Source organism: Paralichthys olivaceus, chromosome 24 (genome assembly GCF_024713975.1).
Source record: "Paralichthys olivaceus isolate ysfri-2021 chromosome 24, ASM2471397v2, whole genome shotgun sequence".
NCBI classification, from domain to species: Eukaryota; Metazoa; Chordata; class Actinopteri; order Pleuronectiformes; family Paralichthyidae; genus Paralichthys; species Paralichthys olivaceus.
The window spans coordinates 5831701-5852280 of record NC_091116.1 but is presented as its reverse complement, the minus strand read 5'-3'; the positions used below and the strand labels follow the sequence as shown (position 1 = coordinate 5852280).

The window sequence follows — 20580 nt, the reverse complement described above, 5'->3', positions numbered from 1 at the left end:
TGTAGCTTACATTACGTTTCACAATATCTATTTTCCCAATGTACGTTTGAATTCATCTCCGTGTTGTTTTAATTTTGGACCACAATATTTCTAGTTCCTGACTAATCGTATTCACACTGACTGGATTAGTCACATTTCAGACGGAAGCGGCTGCAACGTGAGGAGAAGTTTCGGCCATGTTGTGATTTTACTTTTGAGTGTGATATCTGTGTATCATGTAAAACTTCAGGAAAACGGTGTGAATATCCTGCAGGAGTCTCAGTCATTAGTCTGAGGTCAAAATGCAAAACACAAGCCAAAGCAATGATGTTGTAACGGTGCATCCACCTGTTTGCATTAGTCATGACTGCGAGCTGATTGAGGAACAGGAAACGGGGAGGACTGCGAGTTTCTGCCAGTGCGTTTCATGTTGCTGGTGCAATTTGGCTGCGAGAACGAGCAGGTTAATAACTACATGAACGTGCAGACGGGTATGAGGTCAGTGTTTCCACGCAGATGAGTGCGTGTACGCTGGGAAAACAGATTCCGAGGAAGGAAAGCAGAGAAACGTCTTTAGTTTTGGCAACGGAGATCTGTACAATTGTCGTTAGTGTTTTTCTGTGCAATTTAAGACGTTGGTGAAGTCATAACTTCTTACATTACGCAAATTACTTAAATGACAAATTAGTCACTGAATTTCAACATTAAGACGCCGACAGTAAATTAAGTCAGGACGGGAAACCGAGCTGTTTTCTTTATACGCAATTCCTGCACGAGGAAGAACTCAAACAGCTACACAAACAAAAAGAACACAAAGAATAATTCATCTGATGTAAACCAGCTGTTCAGAGTGTGAATGTTCCCCACTCTTCCTCTGCTGGTTCAGTGAATAATTTGGACAAAAGCTAAATGTTTTTGACGTTTCACACCAAATACTCTGGGTAAGAGTCACACAGGAATGCAGATTTATTGGTAGATGCAACCTAAGCAGGCCCGAGCATCAGTCATAGCTCGTCCCTTGTGTTGTTTTCATAAAAAAAAATGGGTTTTTCGACACTTAAAGCAACACTATGCAATTTTTTACCTTAAAATCGCAGCTTTGGAATTGGTTTGATGGTTCACTGACTTTGAATAGAAAGAATGGTGCCTCTCTCATTCCCACTCCTCAACTCCGAACGTCTGCTCCTGCTCTGTCACTGTAGTGAGTATGATCTCCTGTGAGAAGTGACTGACCCATAGTCACAGTTTCAGTAGTGCCGAAACGTACAGCAATTAAAAAGTCATTCAAACTAGCAATAATCTCAAAATGTTAAAATAGGAAGAATTCTAAACAGAGTTTGGTGGATAGAAGCCAGGGATCATGGGAATTATCCTGCATTCAGTTGTGTTTGAGTTCAGTGAGTAGGACGCCATAGTCACAGCTCCACTCAACACACAGACTATGTTTGCATTTGGAAACTGACAGAGCCTTAAGTCCGGAGTGTGCAGTCATTTTGTCTGTATTTGCGAACGTATTTTAAAAGCTTACTGATATGGACGAAACAGACAACAGCAAGAGGATTGTGAGAATTCAACGTCCACATGTCACAACCTCTTTATATATAGTCTATGGTCACGACATATTTAATGGCCTCGCAGACCATCAGACACTTTTATTATCACAGCCTTCTTCAAAACCGCCCCCCAGTCAATACATTGCTTAACAACCATGGCAACGTTTAGGACACATGGAAGTTTGTGGGCAGTGACAGTCACATCTTTGGAATGGACATATCTCTTCTCTTATGTAAAAGGTAGCATAAATTAGTCGTAAATTGTTTGGAGACGGAGCCCTGCAGAATTATCATCACATGTGACTGCAGGGGGCGCTGTTATTGGATTAATCTCGGTTATACTAAGGTCTAATGCCAATTTGCAATTGTTTGCATTCAAAACCGAGATGGGGTTAGCATTAACACGAGTTGAGGCTGAAAGCATTTGATAGTACAGTTTGATTCCTCCTTGTATGTGAGATGTAACAAGGTCCACGCTGGTTTAAATGGAACATGAACAATCTGAGCAGCCTGTGAAACGACCTTATGTTGAGTGTGCTGTCAACTACTGTGTGCACAAAGTCATAGTCACAAAATCCTTCCTCTCAGCTCGATGTTGACCCCAGCCAGCACTGGCTAACCGAAGTGAGGCCATTCTTTTAAATCTTTCTGCATGCAAAGAATGCAGAGAGAGGTCCAAGTCAAACAAGAATCTTCCTCCCTGTGATATATCGTCGTGCAGCTGATTGGGTTTCCTTTCTTCCCCTCGGTTTGCTTCTGTCTACAATGACCTCAAATGCTGCAAACATGTAGTGGTTTCCTTCACCTCGAACAGATCCTTATTTTCCTCCCTCCCTCCTCTCACATACATGTACAGATCCAGGGCTTCTCTTCTCTCTCTGCTCCAGCGGCTCCACCCACCTGCAGATAAAAGCCAAGCCCTCGGCTGAGCTGCCGTTGAGCGTCCGTCTGTCCAAAACTCCTCAGAGCTCTGTGATACTTCCACTCTGCGGCAGCACCACACGCACAAAGGTAAGAGATGCCTCGGCCCTGGCACAGCGGGAGTTGATGTGTTCGTCGGCATGGCCACCGACTTTTCTTGTTGCAATCCAAAGCCCCGCAGGCAAGATCAGGCTTCCAGTTTGTGTTTTCCTTGACTTCTTGTGCAGTTGCAACGTCTTAAGTGGAAAATATTTCCCCTTTTCTCTGTCTCGTGTGTTTTTGAATTCTTGGAGAAATGCACAGGAAGATTTTGGGGATGGCACGGGATTCACTAGGTCTCAGGAAGGGAACACGGACATGCAGAGGCAGAGCAAAAAATCATATTGTTTCATAAGATTATTCTACAGATCAATTGCTTTGAACTCGGCAGAAAATGTCTGACACTTTTCTAAATAAAACCCAAAAGACACAGAGCAGCTCACTTATTAGATTAAATCCTTGATGCAGCATCTTGTTTGAATTAATCACCACTTAATGGAAGGAAACTTTTTAGACATTTTTGTGTTTGAGGAAGAAAAGGATTCAGTGTTGAGGTCATTGTAGTTTCAACAAGTCCACATAAATACGAGGGAAGAAGGAGTCAAATCAGTTTCAACCTTTCTGGCAGCACATTGGTTCTGAGAAATGAGTCAGAGATGGAAAGTTTGGGCTTTTAGGCCACTTTTTTTCCATATCTTCCACCTAGAACATGCAGACGGGACTGTTTTCAGCCCGAGTTTTGCCTCTGTAACCTCTCAGCATAAGTTGATCAGATCGAATTCAAGTGTGCACCTGCCAGGAAACGTTCAGGAATCCCTGCCTCACACCCACCAAGGATTTATCACAATGTTACACATGGCCAAGGTTCCTTCACCTCTCTTTAAGTGGAAATGTGTTATAATGGCTCTTATATTTAGTTAGCAAAAGCAGACAGGCTTTGGTACAAGTAGACGTGGAAAAGAAATTCTAGATGTCTTTTTTTTTATGGACAACTCTGCAACGTTGTCAGATTTCTTGTTAGCGATTGCTGCCGTTTCTAATTTCTATCCCTTAATTCCCTTTTTACTTTCTCAGCGAGAAAACTCTTAATTGGGGGAACATGTGGTAAAAGGATCTCACGCATGAGGTAAAACAAGTCGTATAATTAACTTGCTGATAGTTTTTGATGAGCGCAAAGCTCGTAATGCGCATCCACGGTGGTCTGTGGTGGTCTGAAAGGACTGTTGGCATCAGCAAAATAATGTTATGGGCTGTTTGTTATTCAATGCTAAACAGCAGCTCTGTGGAAAATCACATAAGACTGTTCTGAGGATGTGAGAAAGACAAGAAAGATGAAATTGAAACATGCAGACCACCAGGATGCTTGACTTTTTACCTTTTACCTGCTTGTTGGAAGGTTTCTCCTTGAATTATCAATTTGGCATGAAGGCTGGACCTATGATCACATTTCCCAAGATGCAATTGTGTGTTTTCTTCGACTGCATGTGTTTTTTCCAACGTAGACTCGCCACTCGAGCAAACAATTTTAGAGGTGTGTAAGGCCTGTTGATATTTTATGGTCAAATTTTGTGAAGCTGAATAAATACCATAACTCCATCATCAGCTCGCTGTTGTATCCACAGTTTTAAGTCGGGGTAATAATCATTTGGATCCACGCACACTTGCATTGTTTTTTGAGGTTATGAGCGTATTTTAGTGTGTCCAAAGGCCTGAGGGTAGCTGGAGCTTCTCATGGGAACTCTGTGAGTTCTGGCCCTGTTTAGGCCCCACCACTGCAAGTCCTCACAAAATGCTGCCGTCCAGTATAAGAGAAAAAAGTTTTATTAAAGCATCAACTTACTGAGTTTAAAGTTACATCTGAAGCACCATAATTAGTTTTAACTTGGAGGCAAAAAGAAGAAGTCAGCAGAATATCACTACAGCTTCTTCTAATGGTATTCAGGCTGTCAGTTATTTATTCGTAGTATGTGATTATTGTACCCTGAAACAATTTGCTTCACCCATTTCTTCCATTTTACTAAAACCAAATATTTGAGAAGCTGCTGAAAAATGTGCACTGTGACTGTTATTTAACACACATCCAACCAATTGGGTCTTTGACCTTTTGACATTTTGCAAAATGTAAGTGTTCAGCTTAGCTTAGCATAATTACTGGAATTAGCCTTTCTTTGTCCAAATGTTGCATTTCAAAATGAAGTGGCTTCAGGTTTCGGCATCACATTTATCAAGTGGTATAGATCCTCTCATTTAATTCTTGGGAAGAAACCAATATTTATGTAACCAGTCAAGGCCAAGTTAGTAAATGTACTAGTAACCTTTGTTTTAGATTATTAATATACTTTTCAGATATCAGAGACAAATCCAGCTGCTGTAATAGAGGATGTAAATTTCATAAAGTTTGGTTTGCTTGGTTTTTGTTGCTGTTGAGATGCACGAGCTTGTTTACTTTGAGTCCAGGCTGCAGAAGCAAACCTGCAAACTCCAGGAAAGTGTGTGACTTATGTGCACGAGATGTTTCTGTCAGCCGGCTGGGACTTTATGCATTTGTTATGCTGTTAATGTCTCCTGGCGATCTGTTTTTATTTCTCTCCGTCTCGCACTCCCTCACAGTTCTCACCTACTGAACAGGAAGTGTTTATGCAGCTCGGAGAGAATGTGTCTTCTGATCCCGCAGCTGCAGCCTCTGTGACTCGAGGCCATGTGTCCAAATACTCTGCTGCTACCGTGCAAAAGCAGCGCAGCCTCGGAAATGTCTCAAAAATATGAAACCCGACTCCCTTTTTTGCGGAAATGTTGGATTGAAAGTTGCATTGTTCAAAAACTGGAGTTATTAATATATTGCGTCAGCTGTCGTGAATTGACCCTCTTTATGTGCAGCAAGTGGGAGTTTAGGTTAAACACACTATTCTGAGATTACAGCCTTAAATTTTGTTGATTTATTGCAAAGTGTCTCTTATCTAAACTCCTAGTACACAGAGTCGTAGTCCTTATGATGCCTCGTAAATACTCCACCGCAAAAACATCTGGACAGAAGGAAAAGGGAGGATTGTATTTTTTCCCTGAGTGGCAGATTTTACAGTGTGACTGTGTAACACATTAAGCCTCCTGAGATTGCTGTCATGTATATATCTTACTGTCCTTGTTCAGACGATCCATACATGTAAGCCTTACATGTTCCCGCTGATCTCAATGAATTGAAATGTGCGCAGAAAAAGGTAGAAAGACCGCTGAAGACTGAGGAAACCACCATTAAAGTGAAGTAGTCAGCAATAAACCCCAAGAAACCTCCTCTCAAAGCAACATATAATCACCACCTAGTCATTTTTAAATATTGCTCTGCTCCCACTCTCCAAAATTTCACCCATTACGACTCCCATGGAAGCTGCCGTTCCCAGCTTGTACTATATTTTTCATGCCCTGTGTGTTTTAAATTGCAGAAGCCGTCATCGCAGGATGTTGGAAATCTTCACCGTCAGTTTGTGGTGGTGTGCAGATCCAACATTACAAAGTAATACAAGCTTAATTTATTTACAGCAAACATTTATATTTTAGATATAACATTATTTGATTATTTATACTGATGCATAAATATACATGCAGCATTTTACTGGTGTAACTGGTCAAAATGGAGCTAGTTTTGTGTTGCATTGTAATTATAATAAAAGTTCCCATCGTCTGACCCCTCCGTTAGGTCACACAATACATTTGACAGGTGGGGAGATGAATACTGGCAGCTGATCAAAACAAGAGGTCTCTGTGGCAACCTGTGACATCACTCAGTGGTTTGTGAGCTGCCGTTACGAAGCCTCAAGTTTGGCATTTTGTCCAACGTGGTTTTTATTCCAAATTATAGATAACCAATTTTGAATGGGGCGGGGGTCGCATCGACCTGCACCCATCGGACGGTATTCGCTGTCCGTTACACGGTATCCCCGCCCCAATGCATTCAGTGCTTTATCGTTAATTTGACTCTGAATGGGACCAAAAATGAACATTGTGCTGTACTGAAGACTTGAAACTAGAGGTTGAGACCATAAACTTGACTGACGTTATAAAGCAAGTGAGTAGCAACTAGCGAAGCTGCCCTCTGATGGTCATTTGTGCGAATACAGGTTTCAGTCATTTCCTTATTGGCTTCACTTTCAGTCTACATCCATTTTTTTTAGTCTATGCCCAACCAGACCCCAAAAACAGGGTGGGTCGACAACTTACAGGTATGACATAACATATCGAATAACCAGAGTTGATGGGATTCCAGTTGCACAGGACAAATGTTTGTGTTATCCAGCCGGCCATCATCAATAATAGTTCATGATAACGCATTACGAGGCATTTCACACATACTAAAACGTCCACAGACAGTCATTGGATACCTCCCATTGGTCAGTTAGAAGTGAAGAAGCCTCTTGGACGAGATGTGCTCTTGTACAACTTCAGAAGCTTTGACTGACTCTCTAGTTTGAGCATTTTCTTTTGCCCTTTTACTGGTAATTTGTTCCAAATTAAAAACTTGTAACACTGTAAGTGGCCAAGAGCCAAAATCTTTGGGAGCTACAGGTTTAATGCAATTTATAAGCTTATATGTTCTTTAATGTAAAATCGTAGAGTAAAGACAGCTAAATAAAAGAGCTAAAGTACCGTACATGCGTTCTCTTCTTTGATTCAGAGTGAACATAAGATATATTTACGCAGCTGCTATCTGCAGATTTCTCACCGGAGTCTCTGGTTTATGCTCACTATAAGTGATCACATCTGATTATTAGCCAAATGTTGTTACTGCCTGTAAAAATAATCACCCACCAAAGGAGTGTTTTTTTGAGAGCCAGTGGCAAATGTGGCAAAACCACAGGAAGCTCGGGCAAAAAACTTGGAACAATCCCGCGCTAAAGGCAACAACTCGGAGGAGTTTGTCTTTAGAGGAACTGTTTTCAGACTGAATAATACATTGTTCTTGTTCCTCTGAACAAATCTGAAGTGCTTCTTAGTTCTGAGTTGCTATTAAGTTCTGTCCACGGACACCAGATACTGTGTTTTGACAGAACTCAAAGCTAATGGGAAAATAATTCTCCGCCCTGATCTTGCTTGAAATGAAAATTGTGGCCAGACACTCTGTGACTTATGGTTCCCAGAACTGCAGGAGAGGGAAACTCTGTCAATGAGATGGGTGAACAAGCTGAACAGACTGTGTGTGTGTAAGTGCAATCACGCGCATGTACGTCTGTGTGCGTCAAAGCTTGGAGGGGCAGTGAGCAAACACCACGGTTGCCAATCTGAGTCTCATCCGGATGCTACTTCCCTTGGCAGTGGCTCGGTTTGCAACATCAGTTTAAAATGTTGTGGAGAGGAACTGGGGAGCAGGCGTGCACATTTCGCCTGTAAGAGAAACTCGTTTTCTCTCCCCATCGAGATAAGTCGGGATGTGGGGGGGAAATGAAAATGTTGCCGGATGATTGAGGTTGGATGAATCACCTGCTCGGAGACATGAAGGCCAGTGAGTTCAGAAAAGTGGAAACAGCTTCAGATCCAGAATATGCTCCAAATATGACGTGTGGTTTGTAAGAATAATGCAGTAATGAGACCGGAGATGGAAAATACAAGAGACGATGCACAAAACCAACAATAACACAAAAAATGAATGTCGTTATACCAAAGTGTTTGAATCAACTGGCAAAAACAGTCTTTATAGGAATATTTTGGTATCCTTTTGTATTGGAAGCACTCTTAGGTCTCCACCCAGGCTGTGGAAAGAACCAGTGAACAAGACAGATGCAAGACAGAGTGTCAGTGGAATAGAAATGGAGTTTGGTGCCCTCTATTGAACCACCGGCCCTACTACCGGCTTTGTTTAAAGTTATTGTCTCATCCTGATAGCTTTGAAATGTCAAAATACCTAAATGTGCAGTATTTCATTTTTGTATCATATGACTCAGAGAAAAGCAGCAAGTCTTCACATTTAAACCTGGAGGCTGGGAATTATGTATTGATTAATGTTCTAAATGTTTCAGTGGGCCTCTGTCTCTGCCTGCTTAGACCTGAGGTGATCCTCCTTTTTCAGGGTAATGTCCTTCTTCTTCCACTCTCTTTGTCCTGTGCGATCAGCCTCTTATTCAGCTCCTCTCTGCACCCCTTTCTCAGTTTTCCTGCTAACGTACTTAGCCTCTCGAGTTGTTGCCGTCCCGCATATTGGATGAAAAGGTCACGTGGCCATGTCGCTGTTGGAGCAATTGATTGTTTGCAGTCTGTCTCTCACTCTGAGCTGTTGTGTTGCAGTCTTGTTTTTCTCGGTGCAGTCTTGCAGTCATAGTTGTGGTCTGTTTGTAGGTCCGGGAGAGAGAAGTATCAGAGCCGTCGTCCGTTCAGACTTTCTGATTCCACAGATAAGTGTCCTTTCCCAAGTCAATAGGTTGCCTGTAATCATTTTGTACAGTGAACATTACATCCTCAGACCACGCCTCCTGTAGGGACTATATTTTACTGTTTCACTTGGTTTGATCGGGCTGCATCAACGAAAACCAATTGACCTCGAAGGTTAAAGTTAAAGATTACATTGTATTATATAAATATCCCTCTGTAAAACCAATATGTTATATAGAATGTAATTTTGTCATTTATGAGGTTCAGAGTTTAAGTGTAAGACGAGGGTTATTGTCCCTAAAGAAGAATGTAGGGCACTGTTAAATTGCACAACACTGACCATCCTCGTCTTTATAAGATTGCGCATTTGAACAAGTCAGTCTTGTGTGATTCGAGTGATCCAAATCTATTTTAATTGTATAGCGTCAAATCATCATACACAGACCTGTGATGGATGTAAAGTGGTGCTGTTTGTGTGATTTTCATATTGTATTAATTCACATTGTATTTTTCGATTTTCTGTTTTGTCATGCACTGATTGCTGGCTGCAGAACAAATTGCCCCATGGGTATGAGAAAGATGTCTTGACTTGACTTTAATTTAAAAAAAAAAAAAAAATAGTAAAAAGTTGAAACCTGGGTAATTACAGAGTTGTAGATATATTTAATTCCTTTATTTCAGTTCATGCAACAATTTATACATAACCCCCAACAAAATCAACATTTGTTCCCTGTATCTCTGAGGTTACAGTTACAGTTGGTGATTCAACACTGAAACCCATATTGCAGCTTGTATGAGAATAAGTATGAAGTCATTTGAACAAAAACATATGGTAATAATGCAGTTTTTCTTTTATAACAAAACATTATTGTGTCTATCAAAGTCTGTATTTGGATCTGTAACATTTTCCTTCACAAAAAGGTTGTTTTTCACCGAGCAGATTTGATTTTAAACATCTGACGCATACACGAGTGGAACCACCTTTCCTTAATAACTACAAAACACAGTTCTGATAATAATCTCTTTATTTTTCTTGGTTCAGTGACAATTTATTTTTCCACTCTTGTCCTGCAGCACTGTTTACCTGCCTGCTCACAAAACACAAAGGCCAAGCCCCACCACAAGCAATTAAGACACCCATATCTGTAAGCAATGACATGCCTCCGTTCCTCCTCATTCGTTTATGGAGCGGTAGTGTCCCACCATCTGGAACCGGTCAGGAGAGGAACACGGAGGAGAAATGGAAATTTGATTATTTTCAAAGCAGAGCTGGAGGTGATAAAAGACTCGTGGCTCATCACCAAGCCGGCTGCGGTTGAAAGTGTTGGCAGAGACCTTCAGGGGACCCGGTGTCCATTCTGGGGCCAGCGAGCTTTTGTTGCGTGGGACTGTCATCGAGCTGGGGGGTGTAGAGGTGTCGGAAGAGTGTTCATCAGAGTGGGGTTTAGGCAGGGGATGAAAAAGATATATATATTCAGCTTTGTTGCTAAGATGTGAAGAGGACACAGTTAAGTTTAGTGGATTTTTTAACAATCCTACTACACACACATACAGAGGGATAACTTAGTTCCTTTGGTACTGCACTTTCCTGCTGTTGAAGTACAAATATGTCCTGTTAAAAGCCAGTAAGAGGCTCTATAACATTTTATATTCCATAAAAACTACAGAGAGGTGAGCTCCTCATTCTCTGCAGGAAATGGAGGCTGTTACTGGCTGTTCTCACCAGCCATTGGGATTTGACGGTGACCCACATGCCCCAGAGAGGTCCTGACAGCACCTTCACGGTTCTGTCGATGCACAACCTGCAACTACAGCAGTGGCAGTCGCAGATTGTTCAGTTTTCCTCCTAAGTTATATAAGAAGATTGTGCTGAAAGCTGAACCAAGATAACATGCTTCAGTTTTAGGGGGATTTTTGTTCAGGAAATGGCAGGAAGAGTAGTCCGAGGCAGATGTTTTGTAGCTGGAAACGGGGGCTTGTGCTTTCCCTCTAGTAAAAGTGGCACATTTCTGATTTTGTAAAACAAATAACCATGCAGTGATTTTCTTTTTGGCTGCGTTCAGGGAAGAAAAACAAGGAGGAATCACTTTTCTTGTGCAACTTTGTTCCAATGAGCCACACATATCTGCAATTTCATGTCTCGGTGATATCCAAGACGAAACTCTGCAGTTCTGGTCAGATTTATTTGGTCGGAAAGTTTGGCTGCACCACGAAAGATTCGAAATCACAAGGAATTTCATCTCTGCAGGATATTTGTTTTTTAATTTTAAACGGCGCCATAAATCTTTCCCGTAACTACGTGTTTGCTGATTGATTAGTTGGAGTTGAAAGCCGAAGGTCATCCTGGAAATTATCAAAGGGGGAAAGTGGAAAAACAGACCAGCTTCTGGCAAATTGTTGTTTATTGTTTATTTCATTGGATCCCATCTAGACTCTCAGCAGTGCCTGGGGTCATGGACAGACAGTGAGAAACCAACTGATTGTATAGAGCATAATAACAGAAATATATCAATAATGTCAATTCAAGAGATAACTTATTGTTATCAATTCGTAAATGTATTCATTGCGAAAGTAGAAAACGTAAATTTGACCAGAATACAAGGCTTAAGAGGTTTCAGTTATATCTAAAAAGAACTGTAGCTTTCCTCATGAAACAAATGGTTTGACTGTATTTTACTGTTATTTAAGTTTATGCATTTTTATGCTGAAACAGAAAATGTCCTCACCTCTGCAGCATGTGTCTCTGAGACATTAGGTCACCACCGATGGAATTCCGCATCCAAATAAGCTCTGCTACTCATGCAGCTCTTCCCGTAAAATGGGATAAGATGTGTTGTTTATCTCGCCGCTCCTCAGCCCTGACGTATCCTCGGAGGTCAGGGGGAACATGTGTTTCAAAGCACCGGCCCGTCCTCCTTGTTTTGCTGACTTATTGTTTTACGGAGGTCGTCTCGTTTCCTCGCCAAGCATATGTTCCCCTTTTTGTTTGAGTCTGGAGAGAAAGAGAACGGCTTTCTTTGTGCGAGCACAAAGGTTTTTTACTACAGCGATGACCAGCTTAGCATCCCCATATGTGACATCATGTTCAATTAAGAAGATCAATACGTGAGGATCAATCCCTCGTTGGGTCTATATCTGAAAAAGATGTTTAACAAATGTTTTGTTACGGCTCTAGGGTTTGAGGAAATACTTGAAGAAGGTTTTTGTTCTGGTCATAAACACAGTATATTTTAGTAGCAGTGCAGCTGTTTTCAGTTTAACTATCATTGTCCCATTTTCTCTCCAAAACATTCATTTGAAATGTAAAACCACACGTTCAGGAATGTTACTTGAGGCAAGGTGGTAATTTAGATTGATTGATTCGATTATTGTTTTAATAGGTACGTTATTTCTGCCGTGGTCAGATACATGCTAAACATTATTATTTCCATTCATCTGAAAGATCTACGCTTACCTTAAACGTCCACTTCTGTTTAATTTATTATTCATTCATATGTCTGTGTAAGTTGCTGCCATTTAAGCTTCTATTCATTTTACTGTTATTTGTAGAGCATGTTCCATTTAAATTTGAGATGATTTCAGGAATATGCCAACAGAAATGAAGAGGAAAAGTGAAATGAAATCAGTTTAAGTTACGATAAAAGGTTGTTACTCTGTCCCCTCCAGGTTTGTGCCGGACCTCCGGAACCAAGAATCTCAAACCATATGCAGGAATGTATCAAGGCTACAAATAACGTTAATAATACATTCTTAAACAGACTGAGAGCTAATGTAACAAGGCCTCTCTTTGCTCTGTTGTGAATCTGTAAGGTTTAGTCTAAAGTATGATGAAGCTGTAATAATCAAGTTTAATGTCAAGGGGTGCCACAGTGGTGCAGTGGTCAGTACTGTCACCTCATCCGGTTCAATTCCCAATGGGATTTCTTACAGTGGTTTTAATAAACATGAGGATTTGTATTTTTGAGACTGAACAGTGAAACAGATCAGAGGTCAGTGATAAAAACTGTATGGACTTTCCATATATGGGCATTCAGTATCAGCTGTACAGCCTCTGTCCGTGGTGCTGGATCTATACATTATTAATAGCATCTTCAGTCAGATGGGTGTGGTAACTGATATCAGTGATTTGAAATGAGCGTCAAGTCTTTTGCAAATGGTTTGTAGGCTTTTTAAAACAAGTTTGCACATTCCTGTCTGTTTATGTACTCGTCCTATTGTGTTGTGTTTCAGCAGTTGGGTATAAATGTGCAATTTGCAGAAAAAAGACTAGATAAGTTGATCATTTTAGCCCTGTCAAATAGTTTGCGCATACAAAGCCAGGCATCAAACCAAATGAGTTTTCAAATCTGTATCTATCTCCCGATTGGGTTTCAAAGACACAGTTGTGCTCTATTTATTTTTAATACCCCCATCCCTACTTTCCTCAAGGAGGTAGATGTGTCTCAGCAAAACTGTATTAGGGCTGAAATATGTCTGCCACGTGGGGATGGCAGCTTTGTGTTACAAACTCCAGGCCTCTGCGATAGGTCACCACCTGACATTCATCCAACCTGACATTCATATTTCTGCAGGGAACAGCGGGATCGCAACGAACACCTGGCTGGAATACCGTGCATGGCCACATAAGTCCCACTTATGCCGTGAACAAGACCCAGAGAAGCAACGTAAAGTTCCGGGGACCCGGGGGAGAGACCAAAAAAGGGAGCTGTGGGCCAGAGAGAGGGCGACCACCTTCAAGTTTGAGACGAGGAGAACATTGAAAGTAAGAAAACGTACAAACTTTGGTGAAATTATAAAGATGTGCCAACTGGAGGTTTGTGCATTTCAGTTTACATCAGTGATGAAGTAGTTTGCTTGAAGATGAACATCTTGTACCTTACCAGAATTTATGGGGATGTGGAAGTAATTTAGTTTAAAAAAGTGCATTAAATCTCAGATTCATATATAACTTTTATTATGGTCCTAATTTATAAGGAGCTGTCCTCATACAGTATATATACAGTTGTGTTCAAAATAATAGCAGTGTGTTTAAAAAAGTGAGTAAAGCTCAAAATCCTTACAATAGCTTTTATTTCCATACACGCAAATGCATTGGGAACACTGCACATTCTATTCCAAATCAAAACATGAAGAAAAATGTATAAAATTTGTTCTTACTTTACAGAAATTGAAGAAAAAGGAATATTAGGCTGTTCAAAAAAATAGCAGTGTCTGTATTTTTCTTTACAAACTCAAACATTTACTGTATAAACTGAATAATGCTTGAAGATTTAGCTTTCCTGTGAATAATTGAACTAATATTTAGTTGTATAACCACTGTTTCTGAGAACTGTGTTGCATGGAGTCGACCAACTTCTGGCACCTGTGAACAGGTATTCTAGCCCAGGACGATTGACTACATTCCACAATTCCTCTGCATTTCTTGGTTTTGCCTCATAAACAACATTTTTGATGTCAGCCCACAAGTTTTCTATTGGATTAAGGTCCGTGGATTGGGCTGGCCACTCCATAATGTTAATCTTGTTGGTCTGGAACCAAGATGCTGCTCACTTACTGGTGTGTTTGGGGTCTAACCCTTGTTGAAACACCCATTTCAAGGGCATCTCCTCTGCGGCATAAGGCAACATGACCTCTTCAAATATTTTGATCGATTCAAACTGATCCATGATCCTTGGTATGCGATAAATAGGCCGACACCATAGTATGAGAAACATCTCCATATCATGACGCTTGCGCCACCATGATTCACTGTCTTCACAGTGTACTGTGGCTTGAATTCAGTGTTTGGGGGTCATCTGACAATCTGTCTGTGGCCCCTAGACCCAAAAAGAACAATTTTGCTTTCATCAGTCCACAAAATGTTGCGCCATTTCCCTTTAGGCCAGTCACTGTGTTCTTTGAAAAATTGTAACCTCTTCAGCACATGTCGTTTTTTCAACAATGTGACTTTGCGGGGGCTTCTTGCTGATAGCTTGGCTTCACATAGGCATCTTATTGTTACAGTACTCACAGGTAACTTTAGACCTTCTTTGATCATCCTGGAGCCGATCATTGGCCAATGGGCCCTTGAAAGTCTTCGCCATTTTGGCTATTCTTCGATCCATTCAAATGGTAGTTTTCCGTTTTCTTCCACGTCTTTCTGGTTTTGTTTACCAATTTAAAGCATTTGAGATCATTTCAGCTGAGCAGCCTATCATTTTCTGCACTTCTTTGTACTTTTTAATCAAAGTACGCTGTTCTTCTGAACAATGTCTGGAACGACCCATTTTACTCAAATTTTTTGAAAGAAATGCTCCATAACTAGCATGTACAACATTGGCTACCTGTTTGACGCCTGTTTTTTCACAGGATGAATGACCTCACTAGTTGAACTCCACACTGCTATTATTTTGAACAAGCCGCTTTTAATTAATGATTCATTTACACAGAATCAGCAGCATGCATGTCACTGTTGGGTCTGTTGGTTTTCTATAACCCTACTACACCTACTAGTAAATTATTTGCCAAGTAGAAATATAATTTCTACCAAAAACAGTGATTGATCTGGTTAGTGATGTTGGACTGCTATTATTTTGAACACAACTGTATGTATCAGCCGATACAAAAATCCAGTGTGTTTAATCATAGTTTGTCAACTCATACTTGTGTGATTTAAACCCCCAAATTTCCAGGAGTAATACTGTTCACTTACATTAGTGCCCATTTTTAAACATTCACCCTCCCTTGTCTGGGTTGTGCTTGTTTGACACCCATCTGTAACACATTGATCGTGCAGATCAACTATACACAGATTAGAAAGATCGTGGTATAGATATTCCCCTGTAATCACATTCAGCCCGAAGCTTTGTTTTTTTTCTTCTTTAATAACTGCTCGGAAAAATGTAAGCAAGTGTAATTTACATTGTCTGAGCCCTCCAAACGTTTCAATCTCTTTGGGTCGGGTTTCAGAACACACAAACACCACAGAGGTGGAAAACATATGTTCACCCTTCACCGTTTGTTTTCACACTGCTCTCTTGGCAACATTCACCCAATCTCTTTAGCGCGGACATGTTTAAAGGATTAGGGATTACGTTCAGACGTCCCCTGTGAGGCCTCTGTAATTATGATTTATGTTTGAACAACGTATGCGCTGTAATTCACGTCAAGGATATGAGACCCGTGTAAACACAGAAAGAGAGAGAGGGGGGTTTGTTTTATTTTTTGAGAGTTAGACCACAGGATTTCATTTGAACCAGTGTGTTGGTCCCTGCTTTTCATCTGCTTTGTGCAAGAGCACCACCTGCTGGTCAAGTAGCAGCACACAAATAGTAGTAGTGTATGATCTTGTTGAATTATGGGAAGTGTAGGACACATGCAAGGGACTTCAAACTCTGGATCTTTGCCTCTGATGCTGTCTCATTATTGTGTTACAAATCTGAGCTACTTTACCTATGTATTTTTACTTCTTTATACTATAATCAAATGCATTAATTTGCTAGGTTTGTTGCCGGTTACTTCCACATTCAGATTGATAATAAAGAACATATTACAAATAAATCAATTATTTTGTGTTGTTATAGAATAAGTTTATAGAGACGCATTACAACATAAGCAGTTCAGGTCTTCTGCATAATGAATGCTTTCACTTTGAAATGATGCTAATACTTGGATATGGTAAATAGCCCACTATAAGATTTAAAGTTATTTGGTTTGGAGTTGAACTTTAGATTTATCTGCTTACATTTGTGTCACAATTTCTACTCATTTTATTCTCCACTTTAGAAAAATGGTGGCCGCACCGGTCCATTTCTTCTCTCTGCTCGTCCCAGTGTTTCAGCTGTGTTTGTTCCACCCAGCCCACGGCGGGGCATATTATGGACACAAGCAGCCACCTCAACAGCACCAGCCCCCGCCACAGCCCCCGCCACAGCCCCTGCCACAGCACAATGACGGGTATCCTCAGCAACAGTTTTTGGGGAACGAGATGCCACTTATGCCATTACTGCCTCAGTATGGAAAAGAGCTGCCTCAGTTGCCTTTGCAAAAGGGAAAAGAGAGGCCACTGTTTGAAGGCAAAGGTGAGGACAAGTAGTTACTGGAAATGTTCACATTTGATTCAATAAAAGGACATGTCTAATATACTATCAATTGCACGAAACAATGTGCCATTTAACCCTCTAAAGTTTGCTTTTATATGTCTGTATGCGGAATTTCCTGTCTAATCTAAAATACAGAATCAAATTTGAGTGAAAATAGAGGAAACCCTCAAAAGAAACTTGAAAGTTGTGTTATTCAAAATCTGTTTTTACATTGGGTCCAATTGACATCACCACTATGGAAAAACAGAACATACGTAGATCACTCAAATTGTTACTTTTTTGCCCAATTTGTTATAAGATATATCACAATCACAAAATGAATGTAATGTGTGGTTTTGTTTTTTCTATTCTTAATCAATGCTGATTGATTTAGTGTGTCAATAATTATCTCTATCCATCAAATGTGTTGTCTGTTTTCCAGGCCAGACATTCCCCAGAGGGGCTAAAGGCCCACCTCCCCCTGGCCCTGGTGTAGAAGGTCTCAGAGAGGGACCACAAGGAATGCAAGGCCCCCCTGGACCAACAGGACCACCAGGACCGCAAGGCGCTGCTGGACAACCAGGCCAGGGATTGCCAGGGTTACCAGGAAAGCCGGGGCCTTCGGGTCCTCAAGGTTACCCAGGAATAGGAAAGCCTGGTATGCCAGGATTGCCAGGGAAACCTGGAGGACCAGGATTGCCAGGACCAAAAGGTGACCTCGGTCCAAGTGGCGGTGAGGGACCAACTGGACTTCCTGGTCCTGCTGGGCTTCCGGGTCCCCCTGGACTCCCAGGGATTTCCAAACCAGGAGGACAGGGGCTGCCAGGACAGCCGGGTCCTCTAGGGGAGCCTGGTCAAAAGGGGCCATCTGGGCTACATGGTCCCCCAGGCCCCAAAGGAGACAAAGGAATTGGTCTACCTGGTTTGCCAGGTCTGAAAGGACCTGGTGGACAACCAGGTCCACGTGGAAATGTGGGTCTCCCTGGCATTGGTAAACCAGGCCTCAATGGTGTACCTGGACAACCAGGGATACCAGGAAAACCAGGTCCACCTGGAGAACCAGGACAGCCAGGACTACTGGGGGAAACGGGTCAACCGGGACTGCCAGGCTTGCCAGGAATTGGCAAACCAGGAACAGATGGCTTTAGAGGTCAACCAGGGCTCTTGGGAGGTAAAGGAGAACCAGGCCCATCAGGTTTACCAGGGAGTCCAGGATTACCAGGTTACGGTAAACCTGGGTTTCCAGGGCCCAAGGGTCACAAGGGACATGCTGGTCTTCCTGGACCTCCGGGCCTTAAAGGCGATAAAGGTCACGGGGGTCTTCCAGGGGTCATCGGCCCCACCGGTCTCAGCGGTACACCTGGTCCCCCAGGTCCAATCGGGCCTCCCGGTATTCTCGGCTTCCCAGGACAAAAGGGAGAGTATGGTGTCGGAGGAACAAAGGGATATCCTGGAACAAAGGGTGAATTAGGGCCTCCAGGTCTTCCAGGACAGCCAGGTAGATCAGGAGAGGGTGGACAACCAGGATTGAGGGGTTTTCAAGGGCCCATTGGCCCTAAAGGAGAGGCCGGTACGAGGGGTTTACCCGGTGTCCCCGGTGCTGCCGGATTACCGGGACCAAGAGGGGAGGGGGGACATTCTGGAGAAACGGGTCACCAGGGACCTCACGGAATTCCAGGGCTTACAGGACCAGGGGGACCAATCGGACCTCCCGGACTGCCAGGGCAAAAAGGCGAAACGGGGATGTCTGGTAAACCTGGCTATCCTGGAGATGGTAAACCGGGACAGCCCGGTCACATTGGTCCTCAAGGTAACCCCGGTCCAAGTGGCCCGCCTGGATTTCCAGGGCAACCGGGACAACCCGGACCTCCCGGTCGTCCGGGACTGCCTGCCATATCTCCTGACCTCGGACAGGTCCTCCCCGTGAGCGGCCCGTACAGCGGTCAAAGACAAGGCTACAAGAAACTGAAAAATGGAGGTGAGATTGGTGGAAATGGTGTCGAGTTGCCTTCGTTCACAGCCAAGCTCACAAATCCATTCCCTCTCGTCGGCTCTCCGGTAATCTTTGATAAACTCCTGCACAACGGCAATCAAGACTACAATCCCCAAACCGGTACTTTTACCTGCACCATACCAGGGATCTACTACTTTGCTTACCACGTCCACTGCAAAGGAAGTAATGTGTGGGTGGCACTGATGAAGAACAACGACCCAGTCATGTACACTTATGACGAGTACAAAAAGGGCTTGCTGGATCAGGCTTCAGGGAGCGCCGTACTCCCGTTGCGACAAGGAGACACTGTGCACTTACAGCTGCCATCGGACCAGGCCGCAGGACTTTACGCCGGTCAATACGTCCACTCAACATTTTCCGGATACTTGTTGTACCCAATGTAAGCGGTGCGTTCCAAACAAAGTACAGATATGGAAAAGAAAACTACTTCAGGCTCAAGGGTACAACGTAGGTCAAGTTAAAATAGTTTACAACGAGTAGTGGCAGAATGATCTTTTTTATAGCGGCAACATACTTCATTGAATTATTCTTTGCATTATATGACTTACATCTGTATCTGGTTATTGGCAATGACACGTAGGAGGCGGCAAGGTGAAAACTTTCTATCAAATATCTCAGTTGTCATAGTTATTGTATGCGTATATTTTTGCATTTATTCATATATCCATCCTCACACAAATTATCAGTATCCATGACTTTGCGGGAATAATTCCTTGAACAATGAGGCTTAATGTTGTAGAATCGTATTCACTTTTCACTCGCGTTCATTTGCTTTACAGTTATAAACTGTACACTGGGCACATACAATCGTACAATGCATTTACTCTGTGATCGTAACATACAGTGACCGGGTCGGGTTAGGTATTTGGGGTCAGCATGTAGTTGTTAAGTTATTGTTGTTTTACCTTGTATTTCAGTTCAGAACGAAATAAAACCATGCCTGAAATTTGGCAGATTTTTCTTAATGACCATTAGAATTGGTTTTGTTTGTATTAGATATTGATTTTTTTGGTCAGTTTGTCAGAATTCTCTGTAATTTATTTGTTTGACTACTGATTACCAAGGATTGTTTATTGCAGTAATTAGGGGGAATTGGAACACGTTCTGTCAAAAAACAACACATACCCATTAATATCTTTTTGCATCAGTGGTTTACATTTGTTATTTTTAGTACAGCTGTTTAAACGGTGGATGTGCCATTTTGGAATGAAGTACTTAAAAACCATTGTTCCTCCCTTTTGTTCATTTCTTTCTCTTTGGACAATGGTGCACAGCATGAGCAAATAAAAAACTGTGCGAATTTTGGCCTGCGTTGCTGTTGCTGGTGACTTTAAATAAAATAAAAACTCTTGTCTTGACTGTTTTATCGTCTGCTTTACACTTTTACCTGAATGCACTGAATATTTAGCGTGTACGTAGACAACTCGACATCCGGTAAGGAAGACTCCACGCCAATTTTCAGCAAACGGACGAGAAGAAGTGCAAGATATCTGGTTTGCGCAGACAACAATGTCAACCTGGAGAAATACGAAGAGGTGGAGAGCGTGGTTGCAGATGATGAAATGGATACAAACAGAGCCAAAACAATGCAAACTCATCACACAAGAGAAATGGAGAAGTAAAATGACAAATGCAGCCAAGAAGAAAAACAAAAATCCCC

The 20580-nt window shown here is 42.0% G+C and overlaps 1 protein-coding gene across 1 annotated transcript; it reads left to right on the top strand.

Annotated features, from left to right (window-relative positions):
* The first annotated feature begins 2294 nt into the window (after nucleotides 1-2294).
* col8a1b (collagen, type VIII, alpha 1b) lies at nucleotides 2295-20279 on the top strand. The gene is made up of 4 exons (XM_069521271.1): nucleotides 2295-2543; nucleotides 13418-13608; nucleotides 16611-16906; nucleotides 17349-20279. The coding sequence occupies exons 3-4, from the start codon at nucleotides 16615-16617 to the stop codon at nucleotides 19301-19303; spliced, it is 2247 nt and encodes a 748-aa protein (XP_069377372.1). The 5' UTR covers nucleotides 2295-2543; nucleotides 13418-13608; nucleotides 16611-16614; the 3' UTR covers nucleotides 19304-20279.
* The last annotated feature ends 301 nt before the right edge of the window (nucleotides 20280-20580 follow it).

Excerpts from the sequence above, each read along its gene's own strand:
- col8a1b (XM_069521271.1), top strand. The coding sequence starts at position 16,615 with ATGGTGGCCGCACCGGTCCATTTCTTCTCTCTGCTCGTCCCAGTGTTT. Across the intron at positions 16,907-17,348 it reads GCCACTGTTTGAAGGCAAAG|GCCAGACATTCCCCAGAGGG; the intron begins GTGAGGACAAGT and ends TCTGTTTTCCAG.